Source organism: Acinonyx jubatus, chromosome E4, assembly GCF_027475565.1.
Source record: "Acinonyx jubatus isolate Ajub_Pintada_27869175 chromosome E4, VMU_Ajub_asm_v1.0, whole genome shotgun sequence".
In the NCBI taxonomy this organism is placed as follows: Eukaryota; Metazoa; Chordata; class Mammalia; order Carnivora; family Felidae; genus Acinonyx; species Acinonyx jubatus.
This window is the reverse complement of record NC_069395.1, coordinates 65602087-65619706: the sequence shown is the minus strand read 5'-3', so window position 1 is coordinate 65619706 and position 17620 is coordinate 65602087. Positions and strand designations below refer to the sequence as shown.

Below are 17620 nucleotides of genomic sequence, written 5' to 3'. Positions count from 1 at the left end.
GCAATATAATTAGATGAACAATCAGATACTTTCTTATTCTTCTGTTGCAAAAGATACAAATATCTTCACTTTCAAAAGCTCACCTCATGTCAATCACCTGACTGACAACAACACTGGGCTGGGACGCTTTTCCTTCAGCAACATCGTACAGGAAGAGCTTAAAGTCACAAACCACAGCCAATGCTCTTTGCCATCCTTTCTTCACTCCTGCTGGTTTAGGGATCTTAGACAGACAGACAAAAACATTTCAAACTAAAACGTCAATCATAGCCCTTTAATTAACCTACAAAACTGCAGGATGAAAGCCTAGAGAGAACGTCTGTGTGTTCAAAGTCTGCCAGTCTGGTTGGTGAAGTGCAGATGAACACATATACCATTAATAACTCGAGAAAAACATAAGAAAACATTCCTCAAATACTGAATGACTTTTGATTCTGAAAAAATTTTTAATGGTACCATTTAACTTTCACTTGTAATTCATTAAAATAACATTCATGTTGCGGGGGGCGTCTCACTGGCTCAGTCAGTAGAGCATGTGACTCTTGATCTCAGGGTTGTGAGTTCCAACCCCACACTGGGTGTAGAGGTTACTTAAAAATACAATCTTAAAAATAATTCATGCATTTCTAAATAGCATAAAAGTCAAATTTGGGTGTAATATCAAATGCAGCTGACACTTGAAAACATTGTTCAAGATTACGAGTAAGAATACACCCTGCTAATAGCTCACCCTTCATAACATACGCTATGATCTCCAGCAAGACCAAGTGTTGAAGACTCCTTTATGGAGATTTCGTTACAACTCAGGAGCAGTACAAAAAATTCTAAGACATTCTGGAATTTATTTCCAAGTGAGGCCAGGTTTTTGTTTTCAAATCACACTGGATGAAATAAAATTATTACATGAATTTTGTTTGCCCAATTATTACATGAATTTTGTTTGCCCAATTTTCTGTCAAGTGGTAGGTCTGTCAGGCAACTGGACTTAGTTTTCCAGTCATTAATCAACTTCAAGAGATTAATCTAAATCCAACCTGATCATACTTACCCTGACATGACCTTCATATGCTGTTCCTATTCCCTTCTGTGGATCTATCCCCAGAGGACCTTTTGTCTGCTCAGGAGGGACCGGACACACAGTTGGAGCTTTGTTTACACACGTTATATGACACGAGAATCCACACACTTTCGAAAGAGGGGGAAAAAAGCCCACAATATTCAATAGAAATTCACTTTTTACAAGAAGAAAATACACTGAGCACTCATCACATGCAAGTTGCCACACTAGGTGACTTTTTATCTGTGGCTTTGATTTAAGTAACTGCTCTGCCTTTTGAGGAGTAGATTCACTTGCTTACCAATAAGAACTTCAATGAGAAATAGTAAATATTTGTACGTATTACTGTTCTGTGTTAATCAAGAGAAACAAACACACAGAAAAAAACATCTAAGCTTGTGAATACAACAGTTGATTTAAACTTCTAATTCCAAAAAGTAGTTTCTGGAGTGTTCTCGTACTCTTTATCTCACTCCAACTTGCTATCTGCCTTGAAATTTCTCTTGCAAGGGCCACTGATGGACATGAAATTACGTGGCATCTCTAAAATACCTGCAAACTTTACCAGTCCCTCTTTTTGAAAATGAAATTGTTCAATGATTTTAACAGGCACCAATTAAGTGTAAGATTCAGGAGTTGGTAATATCATCATAGCTACGTAAACCAGGGCTAAGATCATAATAATGGTTAACTTTATTGGGTGCATTTAATTTTCCTGTAACAATCTACGAGTGACTTGCCCTGGGTCACAGGACTCGTGAGTGGCACTGCTGGAATTCAAACCCAGGCAGTCGGGCTCAGGGCCGGCGAACCGCAACTACCAACACCGCCATGACACCTCTATCTGATACTCCCGTGATAAACCCGAGCCTGAAGGAATAAGGTAAACAAAAAATGAATGCATAATTTTCACTGAGACTTGGTTGGGTGAGGATTAAAAGGTAAAATATTTAAAAGAAACAAGCTTGTTGGAGGGGTCTACAAACTAAGAATAAGTATTTAGACAACTCCTACCATGAGGGTGGGTTCTGGAGAATATTCGGGAAAGAGTAAGAGCGGAGACGGAGAGACAGCATCATAGGAGCAAACGCACACGGGAAAACAGATTATACCGCTGATGGGCATTATGAACCCCCTAAGAAGCAGATGAACTAGCAGACTGTCAACAACACCACATTTCCATAAGACGTCTCCTTCACTTGTAAGTGGAGCGTCTAACAATTGGTTAGACTAACGGGCAAAAATCTCACCTCCCAACAGCAGCGGAAACAATAAAATAACTGTCCTTTACAGGAACTAACTTCGGTCAACCAGGAAGAAATGAAAATGACAGGACTCTTCGGAGGCTGTCACCACATTTATGAAAGCCTGGGCAGGGTCTAACTTAACGTGTCCCCACAGTGCACAGGGCAGAGTTCTAGGGATCTACGGGGAAGACAGGCACAGTTTCCTGACCTGAGACTCTAGAAGGGAGTCTGGGGAGGTCTCAAAACTCCCTTCTATGTTATTGCAAATGACTGGTGCCTAAGAAATGGTAAGGCACCTAAAGCCAGGTAGCTGTCTGGGATTCTCTCCGACAGATTTTGAAAGGACATTTTGAAATGTTGGCTAAATCCAAAATGAGACAAGGATTAACAACTGCACAGATTCTCTCCTTTGGCATCCATCACACCTTCCTGGTCAAGGACATGGGCTATTCCTTTCTCAGACAGCTTTGCTATCTTTGCCTTTGACCTCCCCTGAACTCTGTTTCCTAAGGTTCTGTCCTCATACCTGTTCCCTTTTCAAACTGTGCTTTTTTTCCTGGAAAACCCCATTTCCATTCATCACTTTGTGCTAACTCTCAAATCTACTTTTTAACCCAGACCATTTTCTTTGGCTCTAAACCGATGCATCTCAAAGACCAGCTGAGATGATACGGTCTGGATCTTCTGAGCTACCCACACATAGAATGTGCTGCCTTAAGATGCTCTGAATTCCCCACTATCCAAAGTGACCAGATACAGACCAGGTCCAAGCACATTCTACAAGGGGAACACCTGCATCTCATGTGGACTGATGACCTTCCCCTCAAAGTCCCTTCCAGCCCTAAGGGCTAAGACATGGAAACTAATACTAGAATTAAAATTAGCAACTACTTTCTTATCTTTTTCATAAGATACACCAGTAAATGAGATAGAAGGCACCGTTAAAGTGAGAAATCTCATTTGGTTAAAGAAGGTATTTTCCTGCACTATCCCCAAACAAATATAATGTGTCCCAATACATTTAAATCATTTTCATCTTAGAAGTCTTGGGGAAAATAAAGTGGTGTCCAGACAAATACACTTTGTTTTTGGTTTCAATGATCCCTGATCGTTCATTTCTCAGAATGTGAGCTCCCCGAGGGCAGGCTCTGTCTTTTCTCCTGCCCACGACTACATCCCCAGTGCCTAGAAGTGTGCAACAGGTATCCCATGAACATGTGATGGATGGATCAATGAATCAATGAGTGGTGGGGAAGACCGCTGCTACAAATACTGGGAAGAAGTATCTTTTGAGCCAAAGTGGCACACATTTAGTATTTCTGAAAAGATACCGAACTGCATACTTTTTAAGAATGAGTTCTCTTGTCAGGGAAATTAAACAAGGTCACAATTAAATGAACAGATTCAAGGAAACTGTCACGTCTTCTCTCACGCTCCAGGACCTCAAATTCATCCAAATAGTGAAACAAAGATGAATGAGACACATTTAAATAGATCTCCCCTGGAAGAGGTTCCTAGGGGCTGTCTATCTAGTTTCTCCAAGGTGCTCAGTTTATTACCTGTATTACTGTTATATTCATATACCTTTTAAGGGGAATAAAGTTATTCGATTACAATTTAGGGAGTCAATGTTAGGACTCTAAAGTCAATCGGTTTGTTCTTACCTTCACAGGAACAGCCCTGTCTTATCAGACCCACCATCAGAGAGGTGCACTGGTGACATCTGGTTGGAGTCGTAAAAGATTTGACAAAAAACTGATGAGTCTTGCGCTGCAAAACAAATTGATAAAAAAAAAAAATATATATATATACCAATTATTGAGAACACCAATTACTTAAAGGATTTCCATAATGTGACTCCCTGGGCCCCACACGAGCTCCTAGAAAATATTCTAAATATAAGTGGGATGAATCATTTTCATTTCCCATTATTGTTCTGTAATTTACGCTTTTCAAATATTTTTATTAGGCAATACTGAGCTAGGTGATGCTAAAAATAATATAAGAAGTTAAATAATCGTTCTTGAATGACATTTGAAAACCTAAAAACTGTGGCTTTATTTTTTCTTTTTGCTCACAAAGTTTGAGTCAGAATTTTTACAAATTCTTCAAATTATCTTTCAGCAAAGAGTTAAGTGAAATGTCACATATTTATACCTTTACAAAAACAGAAATTTCATATGCTTTTATACCTTCTTTGGAAGAACAGAGTAACTGAAAATTCTCGTCCCTGCTACAAAACAAGTATTTTATTTTCTGGGACCAAGAACCAACAATATGCTTAACAAATCTGTTTCCTCCTATGGAAGCAGGTGGTATTACCTACCCTTCAGTAGACAAATACACACACACACACTATTCTAGAGAGAGAAAGATGGCAGCCGGAAACTTCTTAAGGCAAATCCAGTAAAGTTCTCGAAGTCTTATCTGTTCTATCTGGCGGTAAGTCAACACAGATTTCAGCGATTTGGAACATGCCTCTCCTCTTCAAATTACCTCTCCGGAGTAATTAATAAACTATTTAACTCCTCTGTGTCTTGCTCTCCTCATTCTATAAAATAGGTTCAATAATAGTATCTACTTCATGGCGTGAACACGTGAACATAAAGCCTTTCAAACCGGGCTGGAGTAGAGTAAGCATTTAGAACATATTTATTTTTGAAAACAAATTTGACTATTTCTTTTTTATATTTGCGACTGATTTAAACTAGTAAGAACTTTATTCTATATTCCAATAATATGCAAATGCCAATGCAATCCTGTTTATAAAGTAGTCTTTATTTTTATGAAACTAACGTATCTTATTAAAAAACTAATGGGACCATTCAAAGCTTTAAAATTTAAGTTAAAAATAAATTCTGCTCTTCTCAATATGTGATTTATACACCACAAAGGCTTCAAAGCAGCACTGGGGTCTGAGGCAATTCCAAGTAGAACACAGACTACCTCTGTATTAACTCTAAAATTGATCCCGTGTGGACTGAGCCCCCACCAACAGACATTGTGCCAATAATTCATATACCTCATCTCATTTAATGGAGATAATACCCCCGTAAAGACGGATAATATTTCCTTGAGACTCAGAAAATAATCAGTTACTCATGGATATATAGTTAATGGCAGAGTTAAAATTCAAGCTGACGTGTCTGATTCTGTCATCTCGCAAGGTCTGATCATTCCAAAACATGTAGAATATGCTCCTTAAAAAACCCCCAAACCACGTGACACATAGTTAGCTCAAGACCAGGGGCCTCAATGCCTGTGATAAAAATACAAGCACCTAATTTGTGAATATCATATAAAACCTTGCTCAATGTTTCTCCTGTATACCAATTTTTACTCTTAAGTTTTTGCTTTGTATTTTATTTTATTATTTTAATTTTAGAGAGAGCATGTGCGAACAGGGGAGAGGCAGAGGAGGGGGTGCGGGGAGGGAGAGAGGGAGAGGGAGAGGGAGAGGGAGAAGGAGAGGGAGAGGGAGAGGGAGAGAGAGAGAATATCCCAAGCAGGCTCCACACTCAGCACGGAGCATGACATGGGGCTCGATCCCACGACCCTGGAATCATGACCTGAACTGAAACCAAGAGTCAGATGCTCAACCGACTGAGCCACTCAGGCATCCCTTTAATTTTTTATTCTTTGTGGAACTATCCAGAATAAATTTTTTAGTATCTTCAAGTGTTTAAAATACGTTAAAATACAAAAGATGCCAAGTTGGTTTCCTGATTTGCTCTGGAGGCTTTTATCACGAGAGAAAAACTGATAAGCAGCTTAAGGTGGGGAACCTCATTCTTTCTTCTTCTAAGGGATAACAGACAGCTCGGAAATATCAGCAATAGTACTGTGGCCATGACAAATGTCATAGTAATTCTTCACAATACTCAAGAAATTGCTAACAAAACACATTGTAATTTTTTCAGAGATCCACTCAGGATGCCAGTATTTTAACTGCGTATGCCAGGAACGAGAAACAGTGCTTTAGCAGAGCACTATTTAACTGACCAGTGACCCAACTGGTAGGTGCTGATTAAACTGGGAAGGGATGGGAGTTACTACAAAGAGTAAGGGGCCCATGTTTCACTGATCTCAACTAAGGACAGTATAAAACAGAACATAATCAAAGATCACGATTCTGACGGCAGTGACTCTAGGCATCACACAGCAGGATTCCGGCTTTGGTTTTGGCGGGGGTGAGAGGACCAGTCGCAGAAAGATACACGAATCCACCCCTAGGATCCAGCCTGCTTGGCTTCTGACCTTTCTAAGATCTCTTTTCCTGCGTCCTGGTCAGTATTTGACTTCTAATACTTCCCCAAAGGGTAGTTCGAGGAGGAAGGAAAGATGAAAAATTGTCTAGGAAAAGGGGCATTAAATCTAAAGCATGGGCCCAAATTAGTTTTAGACTATGTGACAGTTTGGAGTCAAGGGAGAATTAACTATAAACTTGACTTTGAAAGAGGTGGACAGAAAGAAGGGCTCTTTCTACTCCAGTTTTGTCCCTGTTGGAGACTTCAAGCTCCTCACTGGAGAAGGTAAAATGTCTTTAGCAGAAGCTGTGAGGACACAGTTGAACCATTTACGAACCCCGGTAAAAGCTTAAAACCTCCCTGTTGCTATGAAAATTTTACCACTGATAACAACAAGTCTTCACCTCTTACAAACCTTCCTTTTAAAACCAATTTTCAAAAAAAGCTCTTCCTTTCCCTTTAAACACTTTTACTTTGATATAATTATGGACATTCCTTCTTTTAAGAAACATAGAGTAAATTTTACTTTGCGGGGAGGAACGTTAAGTGCACAAACCTTGTTAATATTTAGTCTGTGAAATATTATCAGAGAGCTTGGGGGAGGCCTCACTCTGGTTTTATTTTGCCTTCTTGTTTTTTCCCTTCATCCCGGCTGTTCTACTCCCCTCCTCCCCCATGGGATCTGGCACCCGGTGTAACTGGGTTTACACAGGCCCTTGGGTATGTACATATCCCGAGAAATTAGGTACTTTGCGCTGCGAGTGTAGACTTCACAGGGGCTCTGGTGAGCGCACCGGCCACACTTGATCCATCTTTCTGCTACCACCCGTGGCAACAGGCGTCTCTACCGCGTTGCCGACCGGATCCGTACAAGGCTCTCCTGAATCCGTGAGGTTGCCGGCTGCTGTGCTGTACGTCCACTCCACAATGCCACGCCACCCTCCAGAACGGGTGTATCATTTATACTCAAAAAAAAAAAAAAAAATTTTTTTTAAATGTTTATTTTTGAGAGAGGCAAGACAGGGCGTGAGTGGTGGAGGGGCAGACAGAGAGGGAGACGCAGAATCCGAAGCAGCTGTGCCGACAGCTCAGAGCCCGACGACGCGGGACTTGAACCCGCCCACCGTGAGGTCACGACCTGAGCCGAAGTCGGTCGCTTCACCCACTGAGCCACCCGGGCGCCCCGGATCGTTTACACTTCTACGAGCGGTGTGCGAAGCCGTCTGTTTCTTCTTGTCCTTGACGTTACCTTACGTAATTTTTGGCAATCTGGTGAGTATAAAGTGATAAGAATTTTTAAAGGATTAATTTTTAATTTCTCCAGTTGCTAATGAGATTGGACATTTCTTCACATGCTTGTTGACCATTAGGAGTTCCTTTTCTGAGAATTACTTATTCAGATCGTTCGCCAGTTTTTCAACAGTTTTCTAATCTTTTCCATAGAGAGTTGCAGGGGTTTCATACATGTTCTAGAGGTTGATCCCGTATTGGTGTTGCACGTTGCAAATATCCTTTGCTAGACAGTCACCACTGAATAGCCCCTATTAACCAAGCTTTCACTGTACAAACATCTTTAATTTTGATGTAATAGAGTCCAGCAATATTTCCGTCTTACGTTTACGATTTGAGATCTTATTTTCATCGCCCAGTTTCTCCACATGTTCTCCTATGCATGTTTTTAATTGTTTAAATCAAACTAATACACGTACACAGTTTAAAAGGGACAACAGTAGTATCACAATGCTTAGTCAAGCAGAAGCATCCCTCTTGCCCCAGGTCGTCCCTCCTAGAAGTGATTTCTTTTAACCCCTTCCAGCTGTTTGCCCCCTTCTGTAATGTATCTCCGTATTTCTGGCAAAAACAAAACCAAACCAAAACCCAAGCAAGAGCATACTGCGGTTTCTGGCTTTGAGACATTCTGCGGACTTCCTGCTACGGAAGAGAAGGATTTGGCACTATTACACCTGCTGCTCTTTGTGTTCCCAATTCTGTTAGCGCAGTTTGGGGTCGCATTTTACAATTAATGTGTAAGTTATTGTGACCTTGGAATCATCAGTGAGTCGAGAAGCATACTATAGCTGCATCTTTCCTGTGTAATCTTTTTATTTCTCTGAAATGAAAGACGTCCTCCGTCTTTTAAAGTTAATTTTCTAAGTCTCACTCATGAATCATCCCCAGATTCTCCAAAGGGACTGTAAAATGCCCTAGAATCGATTTACCACGTGAGGAATGAAGCCTTCCAGACTCTTCTACCCCGTGTTCACCGACCTGAAGCGTCGTTCCTGGAGCCTGTTGCTTTCCTGCTCTGCTTTCGGCCACAGGCTTCAGTCTCTCAACCAACCCGTGTGGGATTCTCTCTCCTGTGGACCCTAAGCCTTCTCCGTCTTTGTCTCCTCCCTCGTTTTGCTGGAATTCATTTCTTAGTGGTTTACTTAGAAAGCAGGGCCGGGGCGATACGCTTTTAGAAGATCCTGATTTTCTGAAAATGCTCGTTTCCCTCTCAAAATTGATAAAACACTTGATGAGGAATCAAACATTCTCGCTTGAAATCGTTTTACCTGACAACCATTCTCTGCATTTTTCCGTTAACAAGTATGGCGCCAGTTCAGTTCCTGATCATTTGAACGTGATCTGTTTGATCTCTGGGTGGTTTACAAAAGTTCTCCATATTCTTGGTGTCCTGAAACATCACACAGTGATGTGCCCAGGAGGAGGGATCTGTCACCCACCGTGCTGGGAACTGGCAGGACTCTGCACACAGGAATCTTGCCCTTCAGTTACAGAAAGTGTATTATTTAGTACAATTTCCTTTTCTTTTTTTCTGTTATTTTACCGTAATTTTTTTGTTTTTTGGATATTGATTTCTCAAATTTTATTTTCTATCCATCCTTTTGCAATAAGTTTTAAGAGATTTTCTCAAATTTATGTCCCAACTCATCTAAAACATTTTTTAAATGCTTGTCCTATCTTTAACTTTCAAAGGACTCTTCCTGTTTTTCTAGTTATTCCTTTTTGTTCCTTCTGCGTGGCACTGCCTCTTTATCCTTCAACGAAAATAGGAAATTTTTTGTTTCTTTGGATCTTTTTCTTTTGCTAGTGGATTTCCTAAAGTATCTGCTGATTCTTGGGAATTTGTTCGTATTTAAATGTAAATCAGTAAAAAAGCTTAGTGGAAAGTTTTTTGGTTTATTTTTGGGCAGTATGTGTGTGTATGTGCCATTGATAAGAAGCCAGCTGTCTCTTTGGGATTCTCAACTGCCATTATCTGGAAGTCTTTTCTGGGCCATTCAATTTCTTCAGAGAATCCACTGAAATCCTCCAAGGAAGGGACGGAAGGAGGAAGCGATAAACCCATCGCCAACATTCTGGGAGCTAAGCAGGGGAAATGGGTTTTGGAGTCTTACCTTCAGTTTGCACACTTTTGCAAAATCTCACTACTTCTAGTTCAACACCTCCCCTCTCTCACCAACCACTGAGCCTGGCGTCCCTCAGTCTGTGGTCTCTGGCTTGCTTATTCCACAAAATGAACATACTGCTGAGTTGGGGGGGTAAGCTGTTGAGTTTTGAAAGATGCTCTAACAGTGCTTTCTGTGGATTCTGAACCAACTCCCCAATTCAGTCTAGACTCCTCCTTTCACTCCTGTCCCTAAAGGTACCTGGTGCCTTATCATTCTGGTTGATCTGATGCTTGTCCTCTCTGTATCCTTCCAGAAGGGCTTGTGGGAACAATATTTCTTGAGTTCTTGCATGTTCTGTGGTTTTTATTTTTCACGGGTGCTTTATTATCCTTAAAAAACCTAAAATCCTCAAAAATCTTTGATATTCCAAACTCATCAAGTTGTTACATTAACTACATGCCATTTTTTGTTTATCAGTTATACCTCAATAAAGTTGTCAAACACAAAGTCACAAAGGCTGGAAAAACCTTTGACTCACACTTTCCTTGGGTATCTTAAATGTTATCCGATTGTTTTCTGGTGTAGGGCTGCTATTGAAAAGTCTGATGAAAATTTCATTTTTTTTTCCTCCTTGAGTGACTTACTACTTTTGCCTATGTGTCCAGTATTCTTCTTTTTCTTCAAAGACCAATAGTTTGCTGGAATGTGTTTTGTTTTGTCTGGGTTATTTTTTCGGTTATGGTGTGTGCCTCTGTCATAGGAGTTTCAAGTCTGCTTTATTTTATTTTTTGCTTCAAGTCTTTATTTCAATTCTAGTTAGATAACATATAGGGTAATCAAGTCTGCTTTATTTTGGAAAATCTTCTTGAATATAGATTTTCATATTTTCTGTTGCTTTCAGAGTCTCTTTCAGAGACTCCTATTATATAAACATTGGCCCCTCTTTGCCTTTCTTTTCTGTCCATCACTTTTCTCAAATCCTTTTTACCCTTCCCTCACTTTTTGATTAAAAAAATCTCCTTTCCATCTTCTGTTTCTCATAAGTGATCTGTTGAGTTTATTTACTCCCAAATTCCTTACAGGTCAGGCTGTATCCGGATTGCTGTCATGTCTCCTCAAATCTTGCATTCTCCAGCACTCATTTCTAAGTTTCTAGATTGCGATTTCCAATTTTTATTTCACAGCTTCTACCGTTCCCTCAATTTCTTCTGTAACATTGATTGCAGTTTTCACTGGTTTTGCAGATGGCCTTTTCTGGCACACTTCCATTTTTTGTGAAGATACAATACCCACTCTTCCCGTTTTGTGCGTGTGAGATTTGACTGTGACCATTTTCAGTTCCTCACTTTCAAGCGAATGACTTTTCCTGTACGTCTATGAGGGTGGGGTGGGCCAGGGTAATTCTAGCTCCATGCCTTTGACTCTCTTTTCTATCATTTTCATAAAATGATTTTTAAAAATGACCTTGTGCTTTCTGAGCTCTTCCTCCCCACTCTCCTTCATTGTCTGAACCTTCTCTTTCCTTTCCTGTCTGGCTCAGTTTTGAACCAATCCCCGCCAGCCCTCCTTAGTTTGGGGCTGCCATCTGGAAGGACATTCTGACCAGCTGGTTCTGAGACCTTACAATCATAGCACTGGACCACCTTCTCACCATGTCTACTCCCTTGCCCTTGGCTGCAGGAAGGAGTGGAGGCTGGAAACTCACTTCTGTGTCTTCTGTCTTTGAGATGCCCAGCAGCGCGTGCTCGTGCTTGTGGTTTTCTGGCTCTGGGATTATCATGAATCCCTCTGCTTCACCTCTGTTTTTTCTAGCACGATGTTTAATAAAATGGGGAGTCTTCAGATGACTTTTTTTTTTTCCCCTATCAGTTTGAGTTTTGGAATTCATGGGAAAATCTTCTCATCTACTGTTCAGGTCCCATCTGTTTGTTTGTTTGTTTGTTTGTTTTTAAGTTTTCATATCTATTCAGTTGGTCTGTTTTCATGGAGAGATTTAAAAACCTTGCTGCCGTGGTGACCAAGTTCCCAGAATCCTCCATTCACTGGATTCTAAAGACTCACTGACACGTATTTTTCATCAAATTTTTTTTACATTGCATTTAAAAAGGTGGAACTGAATCACACTGGCACCTGTAATGCGTCATAGTATCCTACTGATAACAAGGGCACGTACAACACAAATGCTAAGAGACCACTCATTATTACTTTAAACCGCTTTGCCCCAACTTCTAGTAAGTTTGACCACCTTTTTATTTTCATTAAAAAAAAAAAATTCTTTTATTTATTTGAGAGAGACCGAGACAGCATGAGTGAGGCAGGGGGCAGAGAGAGAGGGAGAGAATCCCAAGCAGGCTCCAGAGCCTGATGCGGGGCTCAAACTCACGAAACCGTGAGATGGTGACCCGAGCCAATTCCAAGAGTGAGAGGCTTAACTGACTGAGCCACCCAGGCCCCCTGACCATCTTTTCGGTGTCAGTCATTTTGACTTTTCATCTGCTTATTCCAGGCTTTTGGCCAGTTACCTCAGGCACACTTCATTCTGTGGTTTGTAAGAGCTCTTGGTGCCTGTGGGTACTAACCCTTCGTCCTCTGCCCTGCGTTTGCCCCACTATGCTGTCGGTATGATCAGTGTGGATCAAAATCTCCAATCTGTCTCTACCCTGCTTCTCCGAGTTCTCAGTTCTTGCTTCAGGTAGCGTGGGGCTTAACTGTCAGGCCCATACACATTCACGATCACGATCTTCTTTGTCTATTATTCCCTTTGTTGGTATACACTGCCCCCTTTCATGCCCCTTGATGTTTTACACCTTAAACTCCACATCATGGTGTGTATCTGTGACGTCTACGTTCCTTTGCTTTTACCCCCTTGCGCACACCTTTGCGTTCAGCCACGCGGCTTCTCGCTGGTTCTCGCGGTGCCCTCACTCTGGAGAGCCAGCCGCCACGTAGGAAAGCTGCGGCCGTCATCTGGACAGGCCACGAGCATGAGCTGTCCGTCACCGGAGGGAGCCGTCCTGGACACGCAGCCGAACTTGCACACACCTGCAGCCTCGGCTGACAGCTGGCCACCCTCCACGGCAGACCCTTAGTGACAACTTCCCAGGGGAGCCCTTCTCAAATTCAGACCCACAAAACTGGGAGCATCATAAAAACATCTTTTTTTGAGCCATTAGGATTTGAGACAATTCACTGCACGGTTATCGGTACCAGGCCACCATGTTTTCTTCTCTTTCCTGCCGTCATTCACTGAATAGCATTCTTTCTGCAGGTATGAAAATCACACATTTTATGTGCTCATCTTCTGTTTATTTCTTCCAGCCTGCTGAGATCCACACTTGGGCTCACTTTCCTCATCAAGTTGCCAATACTTAAACGTTTACACGATACTACTCTGTCAGGTACTGTTCTAAGGTATTTACAAATATTAAGCTTCTTTAAAACTCCAAAGAATCCAGTGAAATGGGTCCTATGGTTGTACTCGTTTTCTGATGAGGAAATGAAGCAGGGAAAGGTACGTAACTCGCTTGAGTCCGTCCACCCAGAGAGTCTGTGATGGAGCGGAGCGTGCAATTCGGGAGACCCTGCTGGGAACCTGCCACGGTAACGACCACGCTATGCTGTCTCTGCAGCGCTTCCCAAGGAGAGACAAATGCCTAACCATGTTCACCTCATCTGACCCTTACACTCACCTCCACTGTGTTTGCCTCGAACTTAATTCTGGACTGCTCTGAATCTGCATTTCCTTTCCCTTCCACTTTGTAGAGTGAGGGTCCTTATGTTTGTAGATCACAGGAAAGTTCTCTGAGATACTAGTCACCCTATTTCCCAAATCTCTCACAGTGGCCATGTGGCTTTATCCATCTTTTTTGATGGAGTACTTCCTCTAAGAATACTTACTTTTCTGTCTTCCGGTTTTACTGAGAGATGACTGACATAAAACATGTCAGTTTAAGGTGTCTACCACAATGGCTTGGTGGACGTATGTAGTGCAAAATGATCACCGTAAGTTAACATCCATCACATCACCTCATATAGTTGCAATTGTTTTTTTCTTGTGAGGAGAACGTTTAAGATCTACTTTCTTAGCAAGTTTCAAATATACAATACAGTGTTCTTAACTAGAGTCACCATGCTTTCCATCCATCCCCAGAACTTACTTACCTTATAACTGGAAGTCTGTACCTTTTAGCCTCCTTCAGCCATTTCCCTAATTTCCCAGCCCCACCTCCGGCAACCAATATGTTCTCCATTTCTGTGGCGTTCAGATTTTTAAGATTCTACACATAAGTGAGATCATACAGTATTTGTCTATCTCTTATTTCACTTAACAAAATGCCCTCGAAGCCCACCCATGTCACGTTGTCACAAATTGTAAGACTTTCCTTTTTCCCATGGTTGTGTAATATTCCAGTGTGTGTGTGTGTGTGTGTGTGTGTGTGTGTGCATGTGCCACATTTTCTTTATCTGTTCATCTGTCAACAGACACGTAGATTATTCCCATGTCTTGACTACCGTAAATAATGCTGCACTGAACATGGGGGTGCAGGTATCTCTTCCAGATAGTGATTTTGTTTCCGTCAGATAAATGCCCTGAAGTGGAGTTGTTGGACCGCATGGTATTTCTATTTTGAATTGCATGAGGAACCTCCATGCTGTTTTCCACAGTGGCTGCACCAATTTACATTCCCACCCACAGTGCACGAGGGTTCCTTTTTCTCCATATCCCTGCCAACACCTGGTATCTCTTGTCCTTTGGATGACAGCCATCGTAACAGGCATGAGGTGATATCTCATTGTCATTTTGATTTTCATTTCCCTGACAATTAGTGATACTGAACACCATTTTATGTAGTTGTTGGCCATTTATTTGTGTATCTTCTTTGGGAAAATGTCGATTCAGGTCCTCCGCCCATCTTTCAACTGGATTACGTTTTTGGTTTTTGCTATTGCGTTGCAGGAGTGCTCTTCTATTTTGGATATGAACCCCTTACCAGATACATGATTTACAGTATTTTTTCTCATTCTGTAGGTTGCCTTTTCATGTTGGTAATGGGTTTCTTTGCTGTGAAGTTTTTCAGTTTGATGTAGTTGCACTTCACTGACTTTTGCTTTTGTTTCATTGTCTTTGCTTTTGGTATCAAGTCCAAAAAGTCACCGGGACGCCTGGGTGGCTCAGTCAGTTAAGTGTCTGACTTCAGCTCAGGTCGTGATCTCGCGGTCTGTGAGTTCGAGCCCCGCGTCGGGCTCTGTGCTGACAGCTCGGAGCCTGGAGCCTGCTTCAGATTCTGTGTCTCCCTCTCTCTCTGCCCCTCCTCTGCTCACTCTCTCTCTAAAATAAATAAACATTAAAAAAAATCCAAAAAAATCACTGCTAAGCCCAGTGCTCAAGGAGATTACCCACTATTTTCTTCTAGGGGTTTTGTGGTTTCAGGTCTTACATTCAAGTTTTTAATCCATTTTGAATTGATTTTTGTGTATGGTATAAGAAAGAGGTCCAGTTTCATTCTTTTGCATGTAACTGTCCAGTTTTCCCAATATCATTTCTTGAAGAGATGATCCTTTCCCCATTGTCTATTTTTGGTGCCTTTGTCATAAATTAATTGATCATATGTATGTTCAATAAACAGGCATATACATATTGATTTCTGAGCTCTCTATTCTATTCCACTGATCTATGTTTCTGTTTTCATGCCAGCACCATACCATTTTGGTTAATATGGTTTTGTAACACAGTTTGAAATCAGGAAGTGTGACGCTTCCAGCTTTTTCTTTCTGAAGACTGTTTGGCTGTTCAGGGGTCTTTTGTGGTTCCATACAAATTGTAGCATTGTTTTCCTTATTTCTGTGAAAAATGCTGCTGGAATTTTGATAAGAACTGTATTGAATCTACAGATTGCCATGTGCTAAAGACACTTTAACCACATTAATTTCTCTAATCCATGAACACAGAATATTTTTCCATTTATTGGTGTCTTTTTAGTTTTTTCATTAATGTCTGATAGTTTTCAGTGAACAGATCTATCTCCTTGATTAAATTTATTCCTAGGCATTTTATTCTTTTCCATGCGGTTGTACATGGGATTGTTTACTTAATTTCCTTTCCGGTAGTTTGTTGTTAGTGTATACGAGAGTTTTTCAAGGAGGTTTTTTTTTTTTTTTTTTCAATAATAAACTAAATTCTTGTACACATGAAAATATTTTTAACTTCCTCTCATAGTTGATATTATAGCTGGGTTAATATTTTAGGGTTCACAGTTCTTTTCCTTCTAACACTTTGAACTTTCTCTCGATCTGTGATATCCTTAAATTTGACTATAATGTGTCTAAGTGTGAGTTTTTAAAAATCTGTTCTCTCTAGCACATAATGATGTATTTCGATGTGAGGTTTTTCAGCTTTAAGTGCTGGAAAATTTTAGGTGATTTATTTCTTCCAGTACTTCTAACTCTGTATTTTTTTCTTTCCCCTTGAAAGTCCTACTACGGAGATACTGAAACTATTTCTACCACATATCGTCTTAGACTAGCCATCTCATCTCCCGCCTCGCTAACTTGTTCTTCTGCTATATCCAGTCTGTTCCTTCCATTGAGGCTGTCTGCTGGGTACTTTACGTCAGCAGTTATATTTTCATGTGAGCACTTGCAAATTGTTTTTCTTCACAGCTGCCTTATCCCACTCCCTGTTACCAATATACTTTTTTTTGAAGTCTCTTTGAGATACGTATTGTGCCTATTTATTTTAAATTCATATTTTGGCCTCAAAATTTTGCTTTATCTAGCATAGGTTATGCAGATTGTATTTCTTTTATACCAGTTATACTTCTGTGTATCTCATTAGCTTTTCGGATCCACCAACCTGTCTCTCATTCTCTGGTCTGCCCAAGGTTTACATTCTGGGGAGGGAGGTCATTAAGTTTTCCAATTTCTAGAATTTCTTTGTAGGAGCTTGAGCTAAGCAACTAAATCTTCATGTTCTACCATAACCAATACTTCAGTCATAGTTACAATGAATAGAATGAAACAACAGTAATTCAGCTGAATTTCTCACTAAACATGTCTCTTTCTCAGTGGCTTGTCAACTTCAGTCTTAAATTCTTCCATGAGCGGCCTCAACATCTTCTTTACAGTGAGTCCTCTAAGCACTATTCCTCACAGTAACAGACTTCAAGATGTTCAATTTGGGAAAACGGAAGCAAGGAGACCACAAAAAAGAGAGCAAGCATAGAGGCAATAATCTCCCTTCATGAGAAATTTCCATTTATTGTATTACCTACATGAACTAACTATGCAGATAAGCAACGAATGCCAATCTGTGTTTTCTAGAACCCTAAACCTTCTCGAGTTATGGTTCAATTATACATTTATTTTGTTAATTGTATATATAACTTTAATAGTAGATATTATTTAAAAGCAAATACTTAGAGGGGCGCCTGGGTGGCTCAGTGGGTTGAGCGATCGACTTCGGCTCAGGTCATGATCTCGCGGTTCATGGGTTTGAACCCCGAGTCGGGCTCTGTGCTGACAGCTCAAAGCCTGGAGCCTGCTTCAGATTCTGTGTCTCCCTGTCTCTCTGCCCGTCCCCCACTTGCTCTCTCTCTGTCTCAAAACAAGTAAACATTTTTGGAGTTCCTGAGTAGCTCTGTCAGTTAAGCATCCCACTTCGGCTTAGGTCAT

General features: G+C 40.8%; 1 protein-coding gene across 14 annotated transcripts in view; it reads right to left on the bottom strand.

The window, feature by feature from the left end:
- The window catches only part of CDC42BPA (CDC42 binding protein kinase alpha), a 316248-nt gene that overhangs the window by 25368 nt on the left and 273260 nt on the right, over positions 1–17620 (bottom strand). For all 14 annotated transcript variants that reach the window (XM_053208855.1, XM_053208843.1, XM_053208849.1 and 11 more), the window contains 3 exons: positions 3969–4074; positions 1049–1185; positions 84–223 (listed from right to left, as the gene is read on the bottom strand). In XM_053208855.1, the coding sequence (XP_053064830.1) occupies positions 84–223; positions 1049–1185; positions 3969–4074 (383 nt within the window). The remainder of the gene's footprint in view (positions 1–83; positions 224–1048; positions 1186–3968; positions 4075–17620) is intronic.